General features: G+C 39.0%; 1 protein-coding gene across 1 annotated transcript in view; it reads left to right on the top strand.

The window, feature by feature from the left end:
- Window positions 1-23,660, top strand: part of LOC148363332 (neural-cadherin-like) — a 233,605-nt gene that overhangs the window by 98,298 nt on the left and 111,647 nt on the right. Inside the window, exons 5-8 of the mRNA XM_088340974.1 lie at window positions 4,495-4,606; window positions 6,925-7,174; window positions 12,107-12,249; window positions 21,624-21,796. Of these exons, the coding sequence (XP_088197100.1) occupies window positions 4,495-4,606; window positions 6,925-7,174; window positions 12,107-12,249; window positions 21,624-21,796 (678 nt within the window). The remainder of the gene's footprint in view (window positions 1-4,494; window positions 4,607-6,924; window positions 7,175-12,106; window positions 12,250-21,623; window positions 21,797-23,660) is intronic.

Genomic DNA, 23,660 nt, shown 5'->3' on the forward strand with positions numbered 1-23,660 from the left:
GTGAGATAAAATCCATCACCAAAAGGTTTGGCATGTATGGAAGCGGACTTAAGAGCTTTCAATCCTAATTAAACGAGCGTTCAAGCAAAATCACCCCAAAAAACATTCTTAAGATAAAACACAATTCACTGTACTCATTAAAGTTCAGAAGTCCATAAAATCACAACACATCCCAAACAAAATATGTCCAAGTCAAGGCCTGCGGGCCACATCCGGCCCCTGAGAAAGTTTTCTTTGGCCCGTGAGATGATCTCGATTCACTAAGGTTTCATACACAAGGAATCCTTGTGTATTTGTTTTCACTGTTGGTTACTCCTCCTTTCACTTTATTTTATTGTATTTTAGTGGATGATGGGAGATTGCTGTTATTTTAAAATTAAAGGTTCGTATTCCTTCTGAATAATTCTGAATTCTTTATGGATTTTTATTACAAACTAAACTATTTTTGCCTGTTGAAAATTACCAGCAGAGGTAAATATTGCTGATTTTAGCTGATCATATTGCAATGGTGGGCCGTCAGAGCCCGCAAGCCCTTCTTTCCTGGCCTAAAAATATCTGATTCATTTGATGTAATAATACTTTGCCCATTCATACTTATATATTTACAAATTGTGTGTCAGCTTCCTTTCATAGCTTTCTCCTTGGTTGTGCTGGCCACATATGTGTGATTTCATATTTAAGCATTTAACCAATATCGTTTAGGCCATCACTTGTAGTCAAGGTCACAAATCTGCCCATAGGCCTTCACAAACAATTCTGAACGTCCTGTAGCATAACAAATATGTTGATAATGATGTTGGTTTAGCCAGTCAGATTTCGAGTTGGCAAAGTTATGGGCCTTTTGGAAGGCCTTGGCCTAAGGGCGGTAATGCACAAAGTCTGAAATCCGTTATCCTACTAAATTATAATAATAACAATAATAATTAATATACAACTACTACTACTACTACTACTACTACTACTACTACTGCTACTACTACAACTACTACTACTACTACTACTACTACTACTACTACTACTACTACTACTACTACTACTACTAATAATAATAATAATAATAACAAAAAAACTTTAAACACATTATAACTCAGAACCTTTGTGAAGTAACTTCATTGTCGATCTAAATAGAATTTTTAAACAAAATGTTACCTAAACATATTGACATTTCAGTGCAACAACACATAAACTGTGAAATACAAAAATAACCTTTACATTTGTTATGTTGAACACATTATCCCCAAAAAAACACAAGAAACATACAATAAAATATTTACAGATGTGCAAAAAGCATACAATACAAAACAATTTGAACCTTTTTTATACCCAACAAATTTAAAATTAACAACACAGAATCCCTGAAAAATAAAAATGCATATTGACCAAACACAAAAGAAAAAAAAGCATTTTGAAGGGAACCGGCACTTGATTGGTGGAGAGCCGGCTACTGTCGTTAATTCAAAGAGCCGTGTAATGGAGCCGGTTTGTTCTCAAACGACGCATCACTAAAGTACATCACTGAAAGACTAGTTGTGAAATTCACGGCCCGTCACTGTCATATTGGATTATATTTATTAGGTTTTAAGGAGGTTCTAAGGGTTGCTAGACTATATGCGTCGTTATCAACATTCGATCAGTCCTAGTGGATCAGGCCTAAAAAATGTAGCCCGGCCTGATCCGGCCTGCAGGTATAAAACCCCAAACCAGCCTGAGCCCGACCAGTCAACTTGATTTGAAGGACCGGGCCCGAAGTAAACCCGGGCTGGGTTTGTGCCAGGCCCAAGATCTCACCTCTTACTTAAGTCGGCTTGTATCAATTTTCTTTTAAATTTGTCCCTCTGTCAATTTGACTTTGACACCCCTATTCCAAACCATACTCACCGGCTGTGGATATGGTATAGTCTAAACTCTTCGACGCTTGGCGCACATTACAGGAAGAGAAAGGGTTGCTACACCATACTACTCTTGAAAAGAGAAATAGTATGATGAGGAATATATACTGTATGCTTCGGATCTTTGAAAAATGTAGTTTTAGGTGGTTCACTATGATAGTGTGGTTTAAAGTGACAAATAATCGTGTCTTTTTCTTGGATCGCGTTGATAAATGTGATGACATACAGTCAAGAAAATAAGTATTTGAACACCCTGCTATTTTGCTATTTCTCCCACTTAGAAATCATGGAGAGTCTGAATTTTTCACCGTAGGTACATGTCCACTGTGAGAGAAATAAACTAAAAAGAAAAATCCAGAAAAAACAATGCATATCAGTTTAACGATTTATTTGAGTGATACAGCTGCAAATAAGAATTTGAACACCTTCAGATTCAGATCTATTTTATTGTCATTCTAGTACACGTGTATACAGAACGAAATGTCGATGCATCTGACCCCCACAGTTTCCTTGAATGTACAGATATAAATAAAGTTGTATTGTATTTTGGCTACGTATAGTATTTTACCATAGTGCCGATAGTGCAAGAAGAGTAGCTAACCAGATGTGCAAAATGGGCAGTCAGGTTAACAAGTCAGGTACACAGTAACATTAACACTGTAACAATAACACTGTAATTACCATAGTGCAGAGAGCAATGTGCAATGAGTGGCAAGCTATAAAAAACTGCCAGTAGTGCAAAAAGTCAGATTAGCAGCCGTTTAGATTTAAGTTAACTATATGTTAGATTGACCATTTAACAGTCTAATGGCCAGGGGGACTAGACTATTGCGGAGCCTGGTGGTCCTGCACCGCACACTGCAGAACCTCTTCCCAGAGGCTAGCAGAGTGAACAGTCCATGATGGGGGTGAGAGGGGTCCCCGGTAATGTTCTTAGCATGGGATAGGCAGCGCTTCTGGCCAATGTCCTGAATGGAGGGAAGTGTAGTCCCGATTATTTTCTCTGCTGTCCTCGTTACCCTCCTCACACTACCCCAGTCGGTAGCGCTGCAGCCTCCACACCACACAGAGATACAGCTGGTCAGGATACTCTCTATGGTGTCCCTGTAGAATGTGATGAGGGAGGGTGGGGGCAGGTGGGCTCTCCTCATCCTCCGCAGGAAGTACAGGCGCTGCTGTGCCCTCTTAACCAGTGATGCAGTGTTCACGGACCAGGTGAGTTTGTTTGTAATGTGCACCCCTAGGAACTTGATACTGCTGACAACCTCCACAGCCTTGTTGTTGATGCAAAGTGGGGCATGGTTGGGCTGGTTTTTCCTAAAGTCGACAATGATCTCTTTAGTTTTGTCAACATTCAGGACCAGGCTGTTGTCCCTGCACCAGCCCACCAACTGCTCCACCTCCTCTCTGTAGGCTAGGTCGTTGTCATCCCTGATGAGGCCCACCCCAAGATGTCGCAGTCCCATGAGGACAGTTTGACCAGCGTGGCAGCCGATTTAAGGCTGTGTATCATCCAGAATTTGGACCTTGGAAAGACCTGATAGTCTGCCCATTAGAAGTCCACCTGGACTCCATGTATCATCCTGAATCAGATGCACCTGTTTGAGGACGTTAGCTGCTTAAAGACACCTGTCCACTCCATACAATCAGTAAGACTTTAACTTGTAACATGGCGAAGACCAAAAAGCTTTCCAAAGACACCAGAGACAAAATGTACACCTCCACAAAGCTGGAAAGGGCTATGGGGCAATTGCAAAGCAGATTGGTGAAGAAGGCATTCATTAGAAAATGGAAGAAGTTAAACATATAACAATTAATCTCATTCGGAGTGGAGTCCCATGCAAGATATCACCTCGTGAGGAGTAGCTCCGTAAGAAGCATATCAAGATTCTAGTATGGCCCAGCCCGTCTCAAGACCTGAACCCAATTGGAAATCTTTGGAGGAAGCTCAAACTCTGTGTTTCTCAGCGAAAGCCCAGAAACCATACTAGTCCATAGAAGATCTGTGTGGAGGAGTGGGCCAAGATCCCTCCTGCAGTGTGTGCAAACTTTATGAAAGACTACAGGTCAAGTTTGACCTCTGTAATAGCAAACAAAGGCTACTGTACTAAATATTAACATTCATTTTCTCAGGTGTTCAAATACTTATTCGCAGCAACATATAAATTGTTAAAAGAGATCATGCATTGTTATTTACTGATTTTCCTTTTTAGTTTATCCCTCTCACAATGGACATGCACCTACGATGAAACTGTCAGACCCCTACATGATCTTTAAGTGGGAGAAATAGCAAAATAGCAGGGTGTTTAAATACTTGTTTTCTTCATTGTATGTTTGGATGGACCTGACAACTAGATAGAGATAGATAGATAGATAGATAGATAGATACTTTATTCATCCCCTAAGGGAAATTCACTATTGGTCCGATAATCATGCATTCCCTGCCATAACATATTTATAGTAAAAAACCCTTAAGTTTATCATTTATTTGTTGAATTGGAAAAAATAATGCTTAATCTGCTAGATTTGAGCGGTATTTAGTTGAAGCTAATTTTCGTTGTGTTTTTAATCATCTTGTCCTGTTCTGCCCTGTGATTCTAATCAGATTCAGGTTCTGATAACAGATGAGAACGACTGTGTCCCGGAATTTCCCCAGTTCATTTACAGTGTGGGTGGTGTTCCAGAGACAGTCACCACAGCAACATCTCTGCTGCAGGGTAAGACATTTGAAACAATGTTTTTTGACTGCAACAGTTCCACCTTATTAGGTGTTGTGTAAACTGTAAATGTATAATATATGTCATTGGCAGCCAAACTTTTCTGTACTACGGACCGGTAGATTGTCAATATTTACACAGCCCGGACCAAGGGCAGGATTAATAAATGTTATTTTTTCTAAAATAATAATAATAGTATTATGAAAACAATAAAAATACAATTTATAATACTAACAACATTATTAGTAATTGAGTATAAATCCACTGTTTAGTCATGTGGAACATTATAGTTGTTTTTGTAAATACCCAACAAAATGCCATTCATATATTTTTTGAACCGCTTAGCCACCCCAGCCCATCCCAGCCATGATTTTGGAAAACAAAGTGCCGGAGGGCGCAAGGAGAACATGCAAACTCCATGTAAGAAGGACTGCAGCTGGAATTGAACTTGGTACCTCTGTGAGGGGAACGTTCAAACACTATTGTAACTTTTTATGCAAAACAGCACGCAGATTTGGGTGCCAAGTAATCGAAAATACAAACTCATCAAATGAACCAACCCCGCAAAAAGAATGTTAGTGTTATGTGGTCTCTGTGTCATACTCTTGACTTAGGGATCAATACATCCTCCAACTACGTGGCCAAAAGTCTTTTCATAGCGACACTTTTGTTTATGATCTTTCTAGCATGATGTAGTGGGCTGCAGATCACCATTCCCCAAGCTGATTGAATATAAGAGCCAATGTTTGGTTGGATTAGTGGGAGTCAGTCCTTGTTTTCAACAAGAGGCAACTGCGTCCGCCCGACAGTGCAAACCATACTGACATTAATTCAAACGTTCCACCCCAAAGTCCCGGTTGAAGTTCAGACAGAAACATAAACGTGTCAGTAAAACAGCAATAGAGAATGAAACTTTTCTCTCGGCTCGGTACCGATCCGCGGCCTTGTGGTTGCCGACCACTGATAAAAACAATATACTCCTAAAGCGTAGTCATCATTTTATTGGCAGAGCATAGCAAAAACAAAAAAGAAACATGTTTGGAATATAACAATATATAGGCAGTTGTATATACAGACGCTGCCCTACTTACGAATGTTCGTAAGTTGCTTCAGTGCTATATTTTGTATGGAGTGTATGTTTAAGGTTTATATAAGTATGTTTAAGCCTTTTATAAGTAACCTGTATTATTTTGCATTAAATGATAAACATTTCATAAAATAATATTCTTCACAAAGATAAAGATAAGTTTAACTTCCTTTTGGAAGATGAGCTTCCTCCTCCGTGGTAAAAAGTGGCCCAAAATAGCGATCTAACCAATTTCTCAACAGCATCAAGCTTCCATATTCCGCTTTCATTTCAAATAAAACGGCTCGCCTTTTCTTTACACACCAAACATATTGAATGGATGCACAAGATATTAAATTATTAGAACATCAAAAATCTAAGCGCGCTGGAGATTCATCACACGTAGCACTTTATGTTTACACACGAACTAGGAAGTAGAAGCCGGATTTCTCCGGGTGGATGCTGGGTGACCTCTCACAGTGCCACCACACGTCGGAAACGGCGGAAAGAAGCACTACAGTACTGTCCTGTACTCGGAAAACAATGCGCACATTACAAAATCTAACTTACAGCAATTTCCGGTTATTTTTCGACATCCCGAAAAATATGTTCAGATCTACCGTTTTTCGTTAGTCGAATGGTTGTAAGTAGGGAAGTGTCTGTACAATTTTGTATGTTATATTAGCTTCCTAATACCATTACTAACTATATTTACGGATACAAAAAATCCATGGTTCAAGCTATGGCATCAGTGAAAAAAGGTTCATGTAACTGAAAACCTCAAATGTAAACATAATGTACCTAGGTTCATTCAAGTGTTCATAACTACCAGTTTGAAGTTCATGCATTCTGATAGAAAAAGAAAATAGCCCCCCAACCGACCCTAGTCAAAAGAAGCGGTTCAGAAATTTATGGATGGATAGAAAATAGCATTGGCCTACAAAAAAAACCTTGAAATAATATGGAATCATGAGTTGTTGATATCTGGTGAATGAAAACTGAAGTTTATTTAACATTTAAAAAAAAACTACACTTGACTCCCCCTTACAATTTACAATTGTATTCAAAGCTTGTCATTGAAAGATTAATTTGTCTGCAAATCATTGAAATGATTTATCAAATCTGAGCCTAATATTGAGAATGTCAAATATGAACCACTGGCAGGGGGGATCAGCAACCTACACATGAGCTTTTTCGAAAAATACTTATGTTTTTCTCTCTCTCACTCTCTCTCTCTTTCTCTCTCTGCCAGTGACGGCCACTGATTGTGATTCTGGGTTAAATGCTGCGCTAACCTACTACTCCCTGAGTCCCAACTTCAGCATTTCTCCTCATGGTACCATATTCCCTGCGGCTCGGTTGGACTATGAGAGGCCTAATCACCTTTATGAATTTGTGGTGATGGCGGTTGATGGCGGTGAGGAGCCCCTTTCCGGCACCGCCACTGTCCGTGTGAGGATGGTTAATGTCAACGACGAAGCCCCGGAATTTTCACAGCTTGTGTAAGTAAATTTCCCATTTACAGTGGCCCCTCCTCTTATGAGATTAACTCTTTCCATCATCAAGCCCGTATCTAGAATTTCTTATATTTCAAACAAATTTTCCTCATAAAAAAATAACTGAAAATCACATAATCAATTCCCCGCCAAACAAAATTATCCAAGTTAACCCTAAATAGTTATATAACACATACCTAAATTACTGAAATGGTCATGTAGTCTTGCTCCATTGCAGAGCTGAGATTGCTTTAAAAGTCGGGTGTGTCATTTGAGTTGTCCTTATTAGGTTTAAGGTAGAATATCTTCTCCTTTAAGTATGTCAGCAATGCCCAAATAAGTTCAAAGAGCCTTAATATCTAATTTTTCTACTGCACCTATCTGCTTTTCGGGCGTGTACTGGGTCATGGGTCGTTTTGGAGTGGGTTGCTTTTCTGCTTATGTCGCATTTATTCATGTTGACATGCAGTTTTTCCCCCCAAAAAATAACTTTTACATTTCAGTGCACGTTATACCGAGGTTTTAAGATTACATTTGCGTATTCGAGCAATTATTAATTTGTCGACAAATATTACAGAACACATTTGCACGGGATTGGGATGCAACAGGAATCAAACACAGATCTCGATGTTAAAGGGCCGAATCCTAACCAATCGACCAGTAGGTTTGTAGATGACATAGGAAAAAGCCTTATATTTTGTCTCATCCTTACAAAATGTTTCCTCACGATGCCACGTTTGAATGGAGTATTAAACCGGTCCATGGTACAGAAAAGGTTGTGGACCACTACCATAAGGGAGCAATTTAATAAGGTGCTTTTATTATATACATTTTTTTGCAACAATCACAGTTGGTGACTGTGAGTGTCGGAAGCGATTTCGATTCATAGCTAAGTAATGTGCTGTACATTATAAATGACAAAATTTGTTACCAGATTGAGCACATATCTAGAATTTCACATTTCTTAAACCAATTTTACCGATAAAATATAACTGAAACTAATACATTTGCTCCCAGCCTCCCCAAATCATTACCAAATTGCCCCTAAAATGCTATTTGACACATATTTTTGATCATTAAAACACAAGAAGATAGTAATTTAATATAAAAATACAGTTTAAGATAAATGTGTGACGGGAAATACACATGCTAAATGGGACAAGCTGACGCTAGCGGTGAGCGTTCCCTGGTGATAGCGTCTGGAAAGTCTGTTAGTTTGGATTTTTTTTGGATCGCTCGTATGTCAGGCAAGATTTTTGTTCAAAGGACTGGTATCTCAAATTTATCCATCTATCTATTTAATGAGAGAAGCTCATATGTTAATGGGCGTTGTACTGTACTTAGAAAAAGGGGAAAAGCCGATTGGACCTAGGTTCACTATTTGTACATTCTAAATATTTTTGCTTAGTTGTTGTTATTTTTCTCTTTATCCTCCCGATTGCAAAATGATTGTACCATGTTTCACAAAACAAGGATGTCCAAACTTTTGCTCTGAATGCCGCAAAATCATTTTTTATTGAATGATTTTTCAAGGACTTTCAAGGTAGCCTTCACAAAGAAAGATTATTGCGTCAATACTACAGGTTGTTATATCACATAACAAACCTGCCTGCCTGACTGCCTGAGGTACAAATATATGTGTTTGATGTTGCAAGACCTGCCAGTACGCATTTTAAATTCTAACCGGTAAACAATGCTAAATAGAAATTTCAATAATTTGCATCATAATTATAGTGGCAACTTACTTTTTGTCAGTAAGCAGCAGAGCCTGAACATTTCTGACTTGTAGTTTCTGTTTTGACGTGATTTGCAACAACAAGCGAGAACCTCAAAGGTATGACGCCATTAGTAATAAAACTTTAACAGTCAGTGGAATCACAACTAAAAATGTAGTCCTGTCAAAAATGTCGTCCTAAAACGTTCAATGTTTTATGGGCTAGCATTATGATTATAACAGTCTTTGTGTTGTTGCTCAATGCCCTGTTTGTTTTCTTCTTTACTTCCTTTTATGTCAAAGTCACACTTTACAGCAGTTACCTGAATCGTGACAACCTGAAACAGCACAAACAAATGTAGCATAATAAAGCTCTAATTTATGATTAATTTACTGTGGCATTTTGAAGCTAACTTCTGGTCGTAGGCAGGGTACACATGGATTGATTGATACTTAAACAGGAAACATGCAGACCAATTCCTTTACATCGTCTTTCGCCTACCCACTGTCAGGACCGGAATGGAAACAGGGCCCAAGTGCGTTACGTTTCTCACAAGTTTTATTAAAGGAAAGAGGAAGGGCTGCGCCCACGATACAGTGTTCGCTAGGCTCGGAAGCAAGTCGCTCTCGTACTCGGTTTGAGATCCGAACACGGAAGTGGATCTTCCGTGGCAAGCGATTGCGCTGTCAAGGACAGAAAAACAGGTCGATAGCTGGGACAGGAGAGCAAAAACGTGGTCGGGGTCAGAACGGGTCGTAAGCCGGGGTGGGAGAGCAGACGTTTTCGGGATCAAAAACGGATCGTAAGTCGGGACGGGAGAGTAGACATGGTCAGGATCAAAATGGATCATAGCCGGAGACAGACGGGAGCAAAACGGGACAGGTGGAAGTCAGGTTCGAAAAATGGTTGCCTAGTATACACTGAGGTTCGCAGACGGACTGACCACAGGGGACTGACAGGACTGGGTTCAAATAGTGACAGGGAGCCAATCAGGACCCGCGGCGGTTGGTGCCAAAAGTGCGGGCACAGGTGATTCCAATCCGTAATCAAGACACCCACTGCGTCTTGTTAATCTTCATTCTTCCCCCTTCCACTTCTTCGATGCTTTGCGAAGGAACTGGACAATCAGTCTTCTTTTAGTAAAAATGCATTTCTAGAGTAAGGAGATAAATAGAGGAGAATGTGGGTGGGGGTTAATGGAATTAAACGTTAAACTCTCCAATTAAACCACAATTACAGTCTTTGGATTGTTGACGAAAATGCATCCTGGGAAAAAAAGAATGCTAAGATGCTGTGAGAGCAAACTGCAGACTTTACCCTGGAAGGCCAGAGTCTGGAAGTTAAACACTTCAGAATATTGAGGGAAACTTCTCACCCGTTTCCACATGGAAGAGGACAATCGTTTTGAAAAATGAAAGTCACGTCAAAATAACTGGTGTCGGGCACGTTACTGAAAAATAATCATTTGTTACAGTTAATAGTTACTTCATTTAAAATGCAACTCAGTTACCCCCTTATTACTGACACCAAAAAAAAACAAAGAAATGGTATACACCATCCTCTAAAATCAGTGAACCCTTCATATTTTGTGGCTGGTACAATGTTGAGCGCTTGCAAACGAACATTTAGCCTGGAGACTCCATATCTTAAAAATATCCTTCTCCATTTCTAAGTACTGCCCAAAACGTGTTATTTTTTCCAGGCATTGTGTATTACAAAAATATTTTACAAATACATAAAATTCAGCAGACTTTTACCATCCATTCTGTTGTAACCATTGCCCCAATGATTTCCCATTGTTTTTTTTTTTTTGCCACACTCTCTCCCAGCTCGCTGCCTACTATTGGCTACGGGTGACACACAACCAAATATGCACACATAGGTTGACCCCCTGATTTAAGTATTTTATTTTATGATTGTAAATTCTGGTTGGATGGGAGTGTATTCCGTAGGATAGGAAGAAAATCTTCATCCTCGTACGTGCTTGAGACAGTGCCACCAAGAATGTATTAAGTTGCATTTGCAGGTGGATATATACACAACCAACCCCTCAAATAGTATTGCTGGCAACTTGAGGGCTGTGCGTGAACACATATAGAGCAGAGGACATTGTAACGCATCCGCATTTAATATTTAATGTAGTTAGGCACCATTTAATAGCAACAAGTGCTAAAGTACTTGTTACCAAGAAAAGTAAATGTGTTTGTCACGTGTTAGTTTAAACACTGAAGTTAACAAAGGTTAAGTTGTTGACCATTCAAAGCTGAAGATGTACTCTGAAAGGCCTGGCAGGGAATTATTTAATGTCCTGTTCAGTTAGTTAACTTTAGAATCAAACCAGACTTCTTCAAATATTTTTACACACCCTGGAGTGGGGTTCTCAGTTCGCATTTAAATAAGTTGTAAATGAAGAGCAAACAGGCAGCAATGCAGGAATCCAAATATGTGGCATTCCCGATGTAGGGCACTTGGTGTTGCATCAAACTTCTCAATTTCGAGAGTTGCTGGAAGGAAGAGAACTGAGTGAGAGCATATTGTTTAACCCTGGATCTGTGTTGAAGTTGCTTCCGAGCAGAGTGACGGATTACAGGACAGCCACGATGCCGCGGAACACGCTGTAGCTTTGCAAGGAGATGAATTGGCCATCAGTGTTCTTTTTTAAACCATCAATCACCTCTGACTTGTCAGCACAGACACCGACACCCCAACGCCATCACACAGCTAGCACACAGAAAGGTCTTCTGCTGACAAGTCAAGTTAAACTTCAAACCGCCCCCTTTTTACTTTGTTACTTGCAGTCTCTCCTTCCTCTTTCCTCATGAACCTTTCAACCCTCGCATATTACTTTGCTTGTCACTTCTGTGCCAGCTTTTTTTGCTATCCTTAGCTCCATGTTCCATTTCTAAAGTTTATCCCCACCTCCGAGTACCATTTTCCATAGAGCCAAGTTACTCTCCAGTGTCTTGCTGGGCATCTTACTGCCCGACATTTTCGAGCGAACAAATCACTGTTGACATTTTAAAAGGTACTGGATGCAATACCCTACGGTAAGTTTGGTATGCACCCTTTGAGCAATAACTCCTGCATGCTACCAGATGTTATCATTTGTTCCTGGTCTGGACAGCAAAGAGGACAGGTTAAATCACCGTGACACAGAAATGCTGCAACTATAAGTCTCTTCCGCCTGTTCATTTTTTGCTCTTGTCAAATGTCTTCTTTATAGATATCGAACCTTCGTTTCAGAGGATGCAGGCCCCAACACACTCGTTGCCGCCATCCTGGCCAAAGACCCTGACGGTGATGGGATCTTCTACTCCTTAACAGGCGGGAACGAGGAGGGAAACTTTGTCATTGACAGCCAAAAAGGTGACTTTACCTCATCTTAGAATAGAAGGCCGCGATTGACGTGGATGAATGGTGTTATGAGTGCACTGCAGGAAAGAGGTCTAAATATAATGGAAGCTAGAGCTCTTGTTGGTGATTGAAAGGAGAGGTGTTGTGAAAGGATAGTGGGATTGTGGACGCGCTCTTAAGGATGGGCTGGGCATCCATGTGATGCGGCAGGGGTATACCAGTGAAAGGTGTCGGGCCCTGCTGTTGAACAAAAGAGTGTGTTGTGTCACCCTGACCCGAGTGACATGGCCGCTTTCTGGTGTCCCGTTTCATCTGGAGGGACGAAAGCATGACCAACTTAGGTGCCGAGGTGCCTAACTTGTTTGCGTGTTTGGGCAATTGGGTTGGCCATGGTCCAAAAATGTTTGTGTGCCTAACTAGTTTGGGTGTTTGGGCAATTGGGTTGGCCATGGTCCAAAAATGTTTGTGTGTGTTTTTTTGCTATTTTTTTCCCTTTTATTTTCTTTGTTATTGTATTGTTGTCTTGCTGTCGGTCACCCCTCTTGAGGGATATGACCAAGGTAGATAGATAGATAGATAGATAGATAGATAGATAGATAGATAGATAGATAGATAGATAGATAGATAGATAGATAGATAGATAGATAGATAGATAGATAGATAGATAGATAGATAGATAGATAGATAGATAGAATGGAATAGTCTTTTTGTCATTGATATCAACGTTGTAAAACGTTGTATGCACCGGGAATAAACTTGGCATTCTATGGTAACATGTATAAAAATATTTAAAAGATAAAAAAACATTAAAAAAAAAAATGTCAGGTTAAAAGAAGAAAAAAATATGATGATGATCTGCTTTGAAAATAGCAATAATAAAAGTGCAATTAAAAATATTTGGGCATAATGGTATTAGTGCTAGAGGTAAGGTCGGGCCAGAAAAATCCACCAGACCCAGGCCCGAGGGAATTAAAGCACGACCCAGCCCGAGCCTAACCAGTTAAACTGATTAGAGGTACTACAATGACGGGTGGATAATATAAATGAATAAATAAATAAATGAATAAAGCTCTTTGAGAAAAAGCCTGGCACGGCCCGAACCTGAATGTAAGGATTGCCAAATATCTTACCTCTAAATAGTGCAGTGAAAATAAGTTTAATAACATTTAGCAGCAAAGAAACATCCCCAAATAAGTCGTGAGCTTAATATTTTCACAATTTCATGCAATACAATTTAGCAGCAAAAACACGAACAAAATATTTTTCAGGCATTCTTTCTAGTTGTTTTTTTATAACGGGGTGCAGTGGGTTGTTTCAATATAAACAATGGTGATGTAATCTTGTTAAGTTTACCTCTTGTTCTGAGTAGTACGGGGTGGGCGATACCTGGAATGTGGGCATTGATCTGATCCGAGTAAATACTACTGGGTATAAATCGATCTATACAATTCAATGCCAATTCTTTTTGCTTGGAAATTCTATGATCGTCATTTGTGAGTTTATCATTTTGGTAAACACAACACAAATATTTTAGGTACTAAAATGATTGAACTTTGATTACATATTTTACAACACAAACTTTAACAGCATAAAATAATGTTTCAATACCAAGGTCAAGAGAGCTAAACTAAATTAAAAAAATGAAAATTACAAAAATACAAACAACAAGGTCACCATGACAACTATTTCTTTATTTGCACGTTATTTTTTTTAAATCAGAAACTGCAAATTGTGTAAACAGTAAAGATAATAAAATAATTTTAAAAAATGATTCCGAGAAGAAGTCAAAAAGTAAAACCAAAATACTAGCAATGTAACACATGTATAAATACTGTATAATGATGTGAACAGGACAACTAAAATAGCTTTCATTGCACAATAATTTGTAGCACTGCAAATAACTTGTATACACAATTAAATTGAGTTGAAAGCTATAATGTATGTATAGTCTCAGGACCCCCTAACGACATTATTATAGTGCTAGTTATATATAGCTGGTAAGTCAGCATCATATCAATTCATATCAATCCGATCCAATTACTCCCATAGTATCAATCATACCGATAGTTGTATTGATTCCCCCACTGAATAGGCTTGGTTGTTGGTTATGTGTTTTATCTGAAACCTGACCCTACTCGGTAATATACAAACTGTTCTTATGTTTAAAAAGTTCAAACAAAATCGATATGTCAAACTTACATAAGTTCATGAATTCCTTTGCCCTGGATTTTTTTAAATAGTTCTACTTGTCACTCTGCTTTTTATTATACAGTGGAACCTCAGTTCTCGACCATAATCCGTTCCAGAACCCTGTTCGAAAACCGATTTGTTCGATCACCGAAATCGTTTTTCCTATCAAAAGTAATGTTAAATCGTTTTAATCCGTTCCAACACCCTGAATGTTTACCATGAAAATAAACATGAAGCTAACCCAGGCTAATCGTACGTTCGCGTTAGCATGAACGTGTAAAAATAAAAAAATCAGGTCGTTTACACGTCATTTAGCACCCGGGTCTCCACAAAAAGTGGTGAGCGGTTAAAGGATAAAGAAAAGAATTATGAATAGGATTTCTTACCTTTGTGGTGGTCTGCAGAAGCCATGCTCTATTCCCTCGAAAGAAGGGAAACTTGCACACCTTCATATTTTGCTATTATTTCTTTCTTAAATGCAATAGTTGTACGCACTACTCTTCTTTTTTCACCGGTTGCAACTTTGCTGCTTGCACCGACCTTCTTCAGAGGCATAATTAGGGGCTAAAACACTCCGTTCACCAATATTAAAACCGAAAGCGAAAAGATGTGCCCGCCCACGTGATAACAGTTCTCCACGAGGGGTGGGGCCAATCTACACGATCTACACCCGTACGCCGCTCAGCATCGCACCCTTGCGTACCGGCGTTCAAACTCAGATTTTTTGAACGATAAGCGAAGCAAGAATTTCTCAAAATTTTTGGACAAAAACCGATTTGTTCGAACTGAGAGGCATTCGAAAACCGAGGTTCCACTGTATTTACATTATTACTCTTCAGTCTAACAAATGAATATTAAAATGTTACCGGGAATCTCTTGCAAGATACAATTCCACATAACTGTTTGATGCTACAAATAGTACTTATGTTGAAGTGTAAGATGTTTTTCTGTGTGAGTGGTCTTTCAAAGCACCATCAAGCTGCGTTTTCAAAATGCGTAAGAGTCATGGATTTGTTTTGATTCTTTCTGCTACAGTTATAATTAAACACAAAAACTTATTTTCTTAATTAAGAATAAAATCCGTATTTCAAGTGTATTTTTGTATACTTGTAATCCTAAGTATTTTTTTCTCCCCATTTTTTGAGAAACCTTTCTTGAATGAACTGAACAGTCTTTTTTGACGACATCGCAGAAAATTCAGCAAAAAGTAACAATGTTTAGCATATTTAAAACAGATCAAATTACAAAACAATGACACAATTTTGCCTCAATTATGCGTACATTTTGTTTTACTCAAAAAAAATCATACCGTATTTTACGCACTATAAGGCGCACCTAAAAGCCTTTATTTTTTTCAAAAGCTGACCATGCGCCTTATAATACAGTGCGCCTTATTTATGGATCAACATTAAGTCGCAAAGTCTTCCAACTAACTTGCAGCCGCCGACTAGATTTTCCCCCGAACGCCAAGTAGTCCGCGGTGTATACTGGGATTTATTTAACGGTGTTTCATTGGCTAACCAATGTGTCAACCATCATTTGAATCGATCACTATTGGCTAAAGTTATTCGGAGGTCAAGGGGCGGATCTTTTTTATCATTTACAGGCTGGCATTGGCTTGAACGGCAAAACAAAGCCTGCAATTGGCCAAAAAAGATGTGTCAATCATCAGTTGAATCGATCACTATTGGCTAAAGTTATTCTGAGGTCAAGAGGCGGATCCTTTTTTATCATTTACAGCCTGGCATTGGCTTAAACGGCAAAACAAAGCCTGCAATTGGCCGAAAAAGATGAATGTGTATAGCACGTGGTTGACGGCATACAGAAAGCATTTTTTACTATACTGTATTTGTAAATATTTTATTCTCCTGGATTTACTACACTCACGGATATAAGAGGACATTGGCTGCACATTATTATGAACACAACGACTTCGGTGAGCTACTCCGGCTATATATTATCCCTGTATCTTGTTTCAGACTGAACTCGATGTTTCTGTGATAAGCGGTGCAGATAATGGAATGGAGTGTCTATTTTTAAATTAAACTCAATTCCAAGTGTTTATTGTCATATGCACAGTAAAGTTGCGAGCGAAAAAGAAAATAGAAACTAAGGAATGGTTGGCATTTCTTGAATCCCAAGACTTTAACCTTCCGAATGATGGAACGATGCATTTGAGTGACATCGTACGGACACAGCATCCGCACGTGTCTACAACACGTATTTGCTTCTTTGCAAGCTTTCGGAATGTTAAGGGGGTAATAAGTTTGACTGAACTATCTGACTGTTTTGTCGACGTTCCCATTGTAGCGCCTTATAATCCGGTGCGCCTTATGTATGTAAAAAATAGGACCAAAAAAATATTTTTTCGGGGTGCGCCCTATAACCCGGTGCGACTTATAGTGCGGAAAATACGGTACATACAGTATCTTATAAGCAATGTTCCCTCTAATTTTCCATGGGTCTGAGCGTTCACACAAAGTCGGTGAGCAACGCTTGAAACAACAGTGAGCAACAGCAACCCCAAGTGTGGCAACTAAATCATTATCAAACATGTCCAAAACTTGACATCAACTTACATTTTGCTGAGTTTCCCGCAATGCAAAATTATTTTTCTCTTTTGAATGAATTGACTCATGTACTATTGCAAAGGTTGCATGGCCTACAAGCGTCATTTGTTTTTACAATTCTTTCACAAGATATCCATTTCTGTTTTTTCCTCATATATTTTGTCGCATAATACTAACATTTTTGGAGCCTTATTTAGTCGGTTGCAAGATACAGAACTGTACTTAGTCACATTTTTTAGTAGAAGTACAATGTTGGCAACAAGATTCACTTGATATAATTGGAAATTATTTGAATGCAACACAAACTTTTTCTTCTTTTTCTGTTTTTTTCTACTTTTTTAAAAATTTCTTTAAAAAAAATCTCATTGTGTTTTTTTCCCTAGCTGTTACTTTTTTCTTTTTGTTCTCTATTTACTTTTTTCCTTTGTTTCTTTTCTTTTTTTCTGGCTTTTTTCTGAATTTTTCCTTCTTTTTTCTCTTCCCTTTGTTTCTTTTTTTCTCAGCTTTTTACTACTTTTTTCATTTTGGTATTTTTTTCTTTTTTGTTCTATTCCCCCCTTCCTTTAAGTCATTTTTTGCATAATTTTACATAATATTTGGTCATGTTGGGATTAAAGAAGCAAAAACAACCTGAAGAGCCGTTCAGAACCTGAAAGAGTCGGTTCCTTTTAGGGAGCCGAGCCGAAGAAGCCGGTTCTCGAAAAACCCTACTGACTACTCAACTTCGTTTTACTTCGACTTTGACTTCAAAATACCGCATTTAGAACACAGTGTTAGGGGAACCCGTGTATTTTTACCTTCATGCACTGTAACTTTGACTTAATTCGCTTCTTCATTAGCAATTTTGAGCCCTCATTTTTGTGCGCTGGCAAGATTTTCTTGTGCGCTGAGAATGTGCGGGCAGTGCGCAGCTTAGAGGGAAAATTGCTTATAAGTGGTTAGCACGTGTGCGGCACAATTCTGAGGTCATGAGATCGAACCTCCTGTGTGGAGTTTGCATGTTCTCCCCGTGCTTGCGTGGGTTTCCTCTGGGCACTCTGGTTTCCTCCCACTTTCAAAAAACATGCATGTTAGGTTAATTGGCCCGTCCAAATTGTCCCTAGGTGTGAATGAGCGAGCGAATTGTCAGTCCCTGTGTGCCCTGCGACTGGCTGGCAACCAGTTCAGGGTGTCCCCTGCCAACTGCCCGAAGATGGCTGGGATGGGCTCCAGGACCCCCGCGACCCTACTTAGGATAAACGATGCAGATGATGGATGGATGGATGGATGGTATATGCAAGATAGGACAGTTTATTTTTTTTGTGTACATTTTTCCATGTTCTCAGAGAAATAAGTAACACTTCAAAGAAAATAGTATTCCGTCAACATGTTACACTAAATGAATATTTACCAGATTAGCAGAAAACTATGCTCATATTAAAGGGACACATTATATTGTTTGGCGCCTACCGGTGGTTGAAATAAACTTCATTCATAAAAAACAAACAACAAAAAGGAATTGAATAATAGGCAAACATATATTAATTATTTTATAAGCGTGCAATTTTTAAAATACTCACAGTTCAAGCAATTTCCATTTATATTCCATACATGAGGCTCACCAAGAAGAAGTTGATATGATTGTTCGCAATCTTGCTGCGAAAGATACGCCCCAAAAACGTTTGTGGAAGGCTTGGCAAAGAAAATAGAATAAATGTGACGTGGTTTGGTCACTCTGAGTCTCCGCAGATTGTCTTATTCCCTGTGCTTTGTGGCACTCATTTTACAGTTGAACTACCCCATACAGTAGAGTCAAGTCATGTTTGTTAACCCTCAATCACAAAGTGTCTCAAAGGGCTGCACAGACCACAGATTATTGCAAACCACAGACTATTATGACACCATCCCCTGATCTAAAACCTACATGAAGGCAGATAATACACAGATATTGTCAACATAAAATATAGGTTTTCACAGTACCGGGGCCCGAATGGAGAACGCTCTCGAACCTGCGGATATCTTCTTGGCTCTTGGGATCACTAGTAGACCAGCATTTTCAGAGCGAAGGCTTGGGAAATTAAATCTGAAAGATATGAGGGAGCAAGTCCATGCATGATTTTATATACTACCAACAGAACCTTAAAATCACATCTTAAGCTAACAGGGAGCCAATGCAGGTTAGATAAAATCAGGGTAGTGTGATAACGTGGTCAATTATAACACAGTTTACCTTAAAGTACATTTTTATTGTGGGTTTTTTTAACTTTGTATAAAAAACATACGGGGAAAAAACATCCATAGAAATAAGAAATTGTTTGAATCAGTAGATGGTAAATCATATTGTTCATTTACAAAAGACCGACATAGGCATAATTTTTATAATGTGCTCAATGACCCATTTCTATTTGTTTAAAGTATTACTATTCTTATTTTACAAGAACATCAAGTACAAAATTATTAATTAACAAATTCCTCCAATGATTTATTTTTGTAGTGTGTATACAGTATGTATACAGAAAATGACATAGTTGAGGAAAATACTGCAATTACATTTTTCATCAACTTTATAGATGGAAAATTCAACACCAACATCCCTGTTCTTATCAGAATATGAAAGGGATGTTCTGGGGCAAATCCAGGATTCCCATCATAGATACAGAACAGTTTATCTTTTTTTCATTTTTACCCTTTGATCGGAAAGCGCAAGCAATCGCTGTGACATTTGTCACCTAGCCCTTTCTATTCAATTTCACAACATCCGCACAATCATAGTTTACAATCTTTTCCCTTTGTGTCTTCTCGTTCTATATTCCTTTCTATTTTCTTCCTGTGTCCTCAAAGAGAGAAAACGTTGACGCTTGTGTTTTCGCTATCCACTCACTCATTCATGTAAGCCAAATAGGGCGGGATCATTAAATCTCTCATTTTGTCAGAAAACAAGTGTGACATTTAGGTTGTGAGAATAAATATGAATGCCCCCTCGGCTCACCGAAATTAATTTTGTGCTGTATTGCTGACAACCGCAGACGTCGCAATGGGGAGTAAAGCATATATGTCAGGGTCCTCGAGTGCTACTTGCCCTGCATGAAGTTGCATGGAGTTTCTCTACTCTAATGTAAATAATTCGAATCACCAGGGGGATATTGCACTAATGTGGAATAATGAACTCCTGGCTAACTGAATAAGTGCAGCTTGATCTAGTCCAGCTGCCGTTTTAGTCTTAATCGGTTGCACGTTTGTTGAGCCAGGATAAAATGGTCCAGCTATGTCAAGCCAGCTGTAGACATCTTAGATGAATGCGCGTTCACGGCCTCCCTTAGATAGACCCCCAAAATCCTTCTCGGTCACTGAATCACAGATCGGAAAATAGAAGAGCGTTTTTTTGAATCAACTCACAGCCGCTGAACTACAGCTCCTTATGAGTGTTATGAACTTGTGAAAAGAATGAAAATATTTCTCGGACTACAAAGCACGCCTATTGGAAGGGGTATTCTTCCTGGTGGCATACATCCTACATATATATATATATATATATATATATATATATATATATATATATATATATATATATATATATATATATATATATATATATATATATATATATATATATATATATATATATCATCTCATCTCATTAGTTGCACCCCTTATCCTCAGTAGGGTCGCGGGGGTGCTGGAGCCCATCCAGCAGTGGGCAGGGGACACCCTGAACTGGTTGCCAGCCAATCGCAGGGCACACAGGGACAGACAACTCGCTCGCTCATTCACACCTAGGGACAATTTGGACCGGCCAATCCCCCTGAAATGCATGTCTTTGGAATGTGGGAGGAAACCGGAGAGCCCGGAGGAAACCCACGCAAGCACGGGGAGAACATACAAACTCCGCACAGGAAGTCCGGTAGTGGGATTTGAACCCACACAGGAGGTTCCCAAGACCTATATATATATATATATATATATATATATATATATATATATATATATATATATATATATATATATATATATATATATATATATATATATATTGTGCGGCACAGTTCTGAGGTCATAAGATCAAACCGTCCTGAGTGGAGTTGCATGTTCTCTCCGTTCTTGCATGAGTTTCCCCCCAAAAACATGCATGTCAGGTTAATTGGCCGGTCTGAATTGTCCCTAGGTATGAATAAGCAAGTGAGTTGTCTGTGGCCGTGTGCACTGCGACTGGCTGGCAACAAGTTCAAGGTGCCCCCTACCCACTTCCCGAGGATAGCTGGGATGTGCTCCAGTACCCCCGCGACCCTACCGAGGATAAGCGGTGCCGATAATGGATGGATGGATTGCAATGTGTACTCAAAAGTTGGCGTCTGAGCTGCCGTCAAAGTTCTGTTCTTTTATTTGGTCTTTTTTAGCAACAAACAGATAAAATGGTCAACATTCTATAGGTTTCTAAAAGGCAGAACAGTTACAATATGCAGTATAATTAAATTGCAACGACGCATTTCCACTTCATCCACCATATTTTCTGGTATATAAAGTGCACCAGATTATGAGGCGCAGTTTCAAATATCTAGGCAATTTGGGGTTTTTAGGTGTGCCTTATAGCCCGGAAAAAATGGTTTATGTATATATTTTTGCAATACAATGGATCTTTTGTCTTTGCAGGGTTGATTCGACTTCGTTCTTTGCCCGTGCCTAGACTACGAGGGCTAGAATACATCCTGAATGTAACTGTCACAGATGACAATGCATCGGGTGGGCTGCACCCGCTCTCATCCACAGCACGTGTAATTGTGGGGGTCGATGATGTCAACAATAACAAACCTACATTTGAAGAGGTGAGGACATTTTCTCCTTTTTTGTTGAAGAAATGTCTTACAGATTCTTAGCTCTACCTCTATACTATAAAATATGTTTGTTTCAACCTGAATTAAATCAACACAATCAAAGACACGTCCCAAGTGAACTTAAATAATTCAATCTGCATTCACATTTTCCTAATTGGATTCCCCCCAGCCACACTCCATTCTTGTTTTCCTTCTCTTCCTCTCTTTTTTTTCTTTGGCCATCATCTCTCTCCACTTGTGTCCCATGAGTTTTGATTAGCCTGTGCACCGAGTCTTGCTTGCAGCTCTCTGTTCGGATTTCAATTAATTGATGAAAACAAAGTCATTATCATGAGGCAATACAATGGCTATTTAATTAACTTCCTAATGAATTTAAATTTACTGAAACACCTCACCAGAAGACAGTCTTTTGCATTTTGCTGCAGCTCCTGAAAATGTTGGCACCTTGAGATGTTGTTAAAGGAAGCAAATATCACATTTGGCATCACTTCCATACACCCATTCTTTGGTACTCAGGGTTATGCTGCAATGCTAACTGCTTATTGAGTTGAATTCATTCTGATCTGTTATTAATATGGGTGCCCGATCATTAATAATGGCAACATATGAGGTCACAGTTATTGGCAGAACTTGGCTCATTACTGAAAAACAGTAATTATTTATACTTAATAGTTACAGTGATCCCTATGCTATAGCGGTTAATGGGGAGTAGAACATTCCGCCAAATTTCAAAATCCACAAAGTAGTGATGCCCCTTCATTAAAGCCTCTAGGATCAAACTTACCTCGGGATGACATCCTTAGCGACTGAGAGTATACGACTGTAACAAAATAACAACTATGGATGTACAAAAAAAAACCACAGAACACAGAATTGCATATGAATTATTATGAAAAATGAATTAATTGTCTTTATAGTCATTGTACAAAAGTTAAACGGAATTGAGGGAATTCTCCTTTCATTTTAAGAAAGGGATTTAGAGGGTAACTTACTAGCTGAACTCTAGTATTAAGGGACCTTGGCCAGAGCCAGGTCTCTGCGATTATCAAAATACAACCGTTCCGAATGTATCTACTAGTTGTAGTAGCCCTAGTAGTTGTAGTTCTACGTATAATATATATATATATATATATATATATATATATATATATATATATATATATATAGGGCAGCACGGCGGCGCAGTGGTTAGTGCATGTGCGGCACAGTTCATGTCTTGGGAACCTCCTGCATGGGTTCGAATCCAGCTCCAGACTTCCTGTGCGGAGTTTGTATGTTCTCCCCGTGCTTGCGTGGGTTTCCTCCGGGCACTCCGGTTTCCTCCCACATTCCAAAAAACATGCATTTCAGGTGAATTGGCCGGTCCAAATTGTCCCTAGGTGTGAATGAGCGAGTGAGTTGTCTGTCCCCGTGTGCCCTGCGATTGGCTGGCAACCAGTTGAGGGTGTCCCCTGCCCACTGCCCGATGATTGCTGGGATGGGCTCCAGCACCCCCGCGACCCTACTGAGGATAAGCGGTGTAGCTAATGAGATGAGATGAGATGAGATATATATATATATATATATATATATATATATATATATATATATATATATATATATATTTTGCTAGTTTGCCTTTGAAATATGTATTATCTCGTCCATCTTTGCAATATGTTTTACACAATACTAAGTGTGCAATAGTGTTTAGGCCTTGATTTTTTCAGTTCTCCTTCTCTTTCATCAATCTCCATATACTTACATTGTATGTACCCGACTGCAACCCACAAACACCTTTTATTTTTGGTTCAAAGAAATGTGCACATTTATAAGAGCATGTGAAAGGCTCCAGAGAGGGGTGTTATCAGGGGAGAAT

Source organism: Urocampus carinirostris, chromosome 7 (assembly GCF_059441175.1).
Source record: "Urocampus carinirostris isolate Australia breed hairy pipefish chromosome 7, RoL_Ucar_1.0, whole genome shotgun sequence".
Taxonomy (NCBI): domain Eukaryota; kingdom Metazoa; phylum Chordata; class Actinopteri; order Syngnathiformes; family Syngnathidae; genus Urocampus; species Urocampus carinirostris.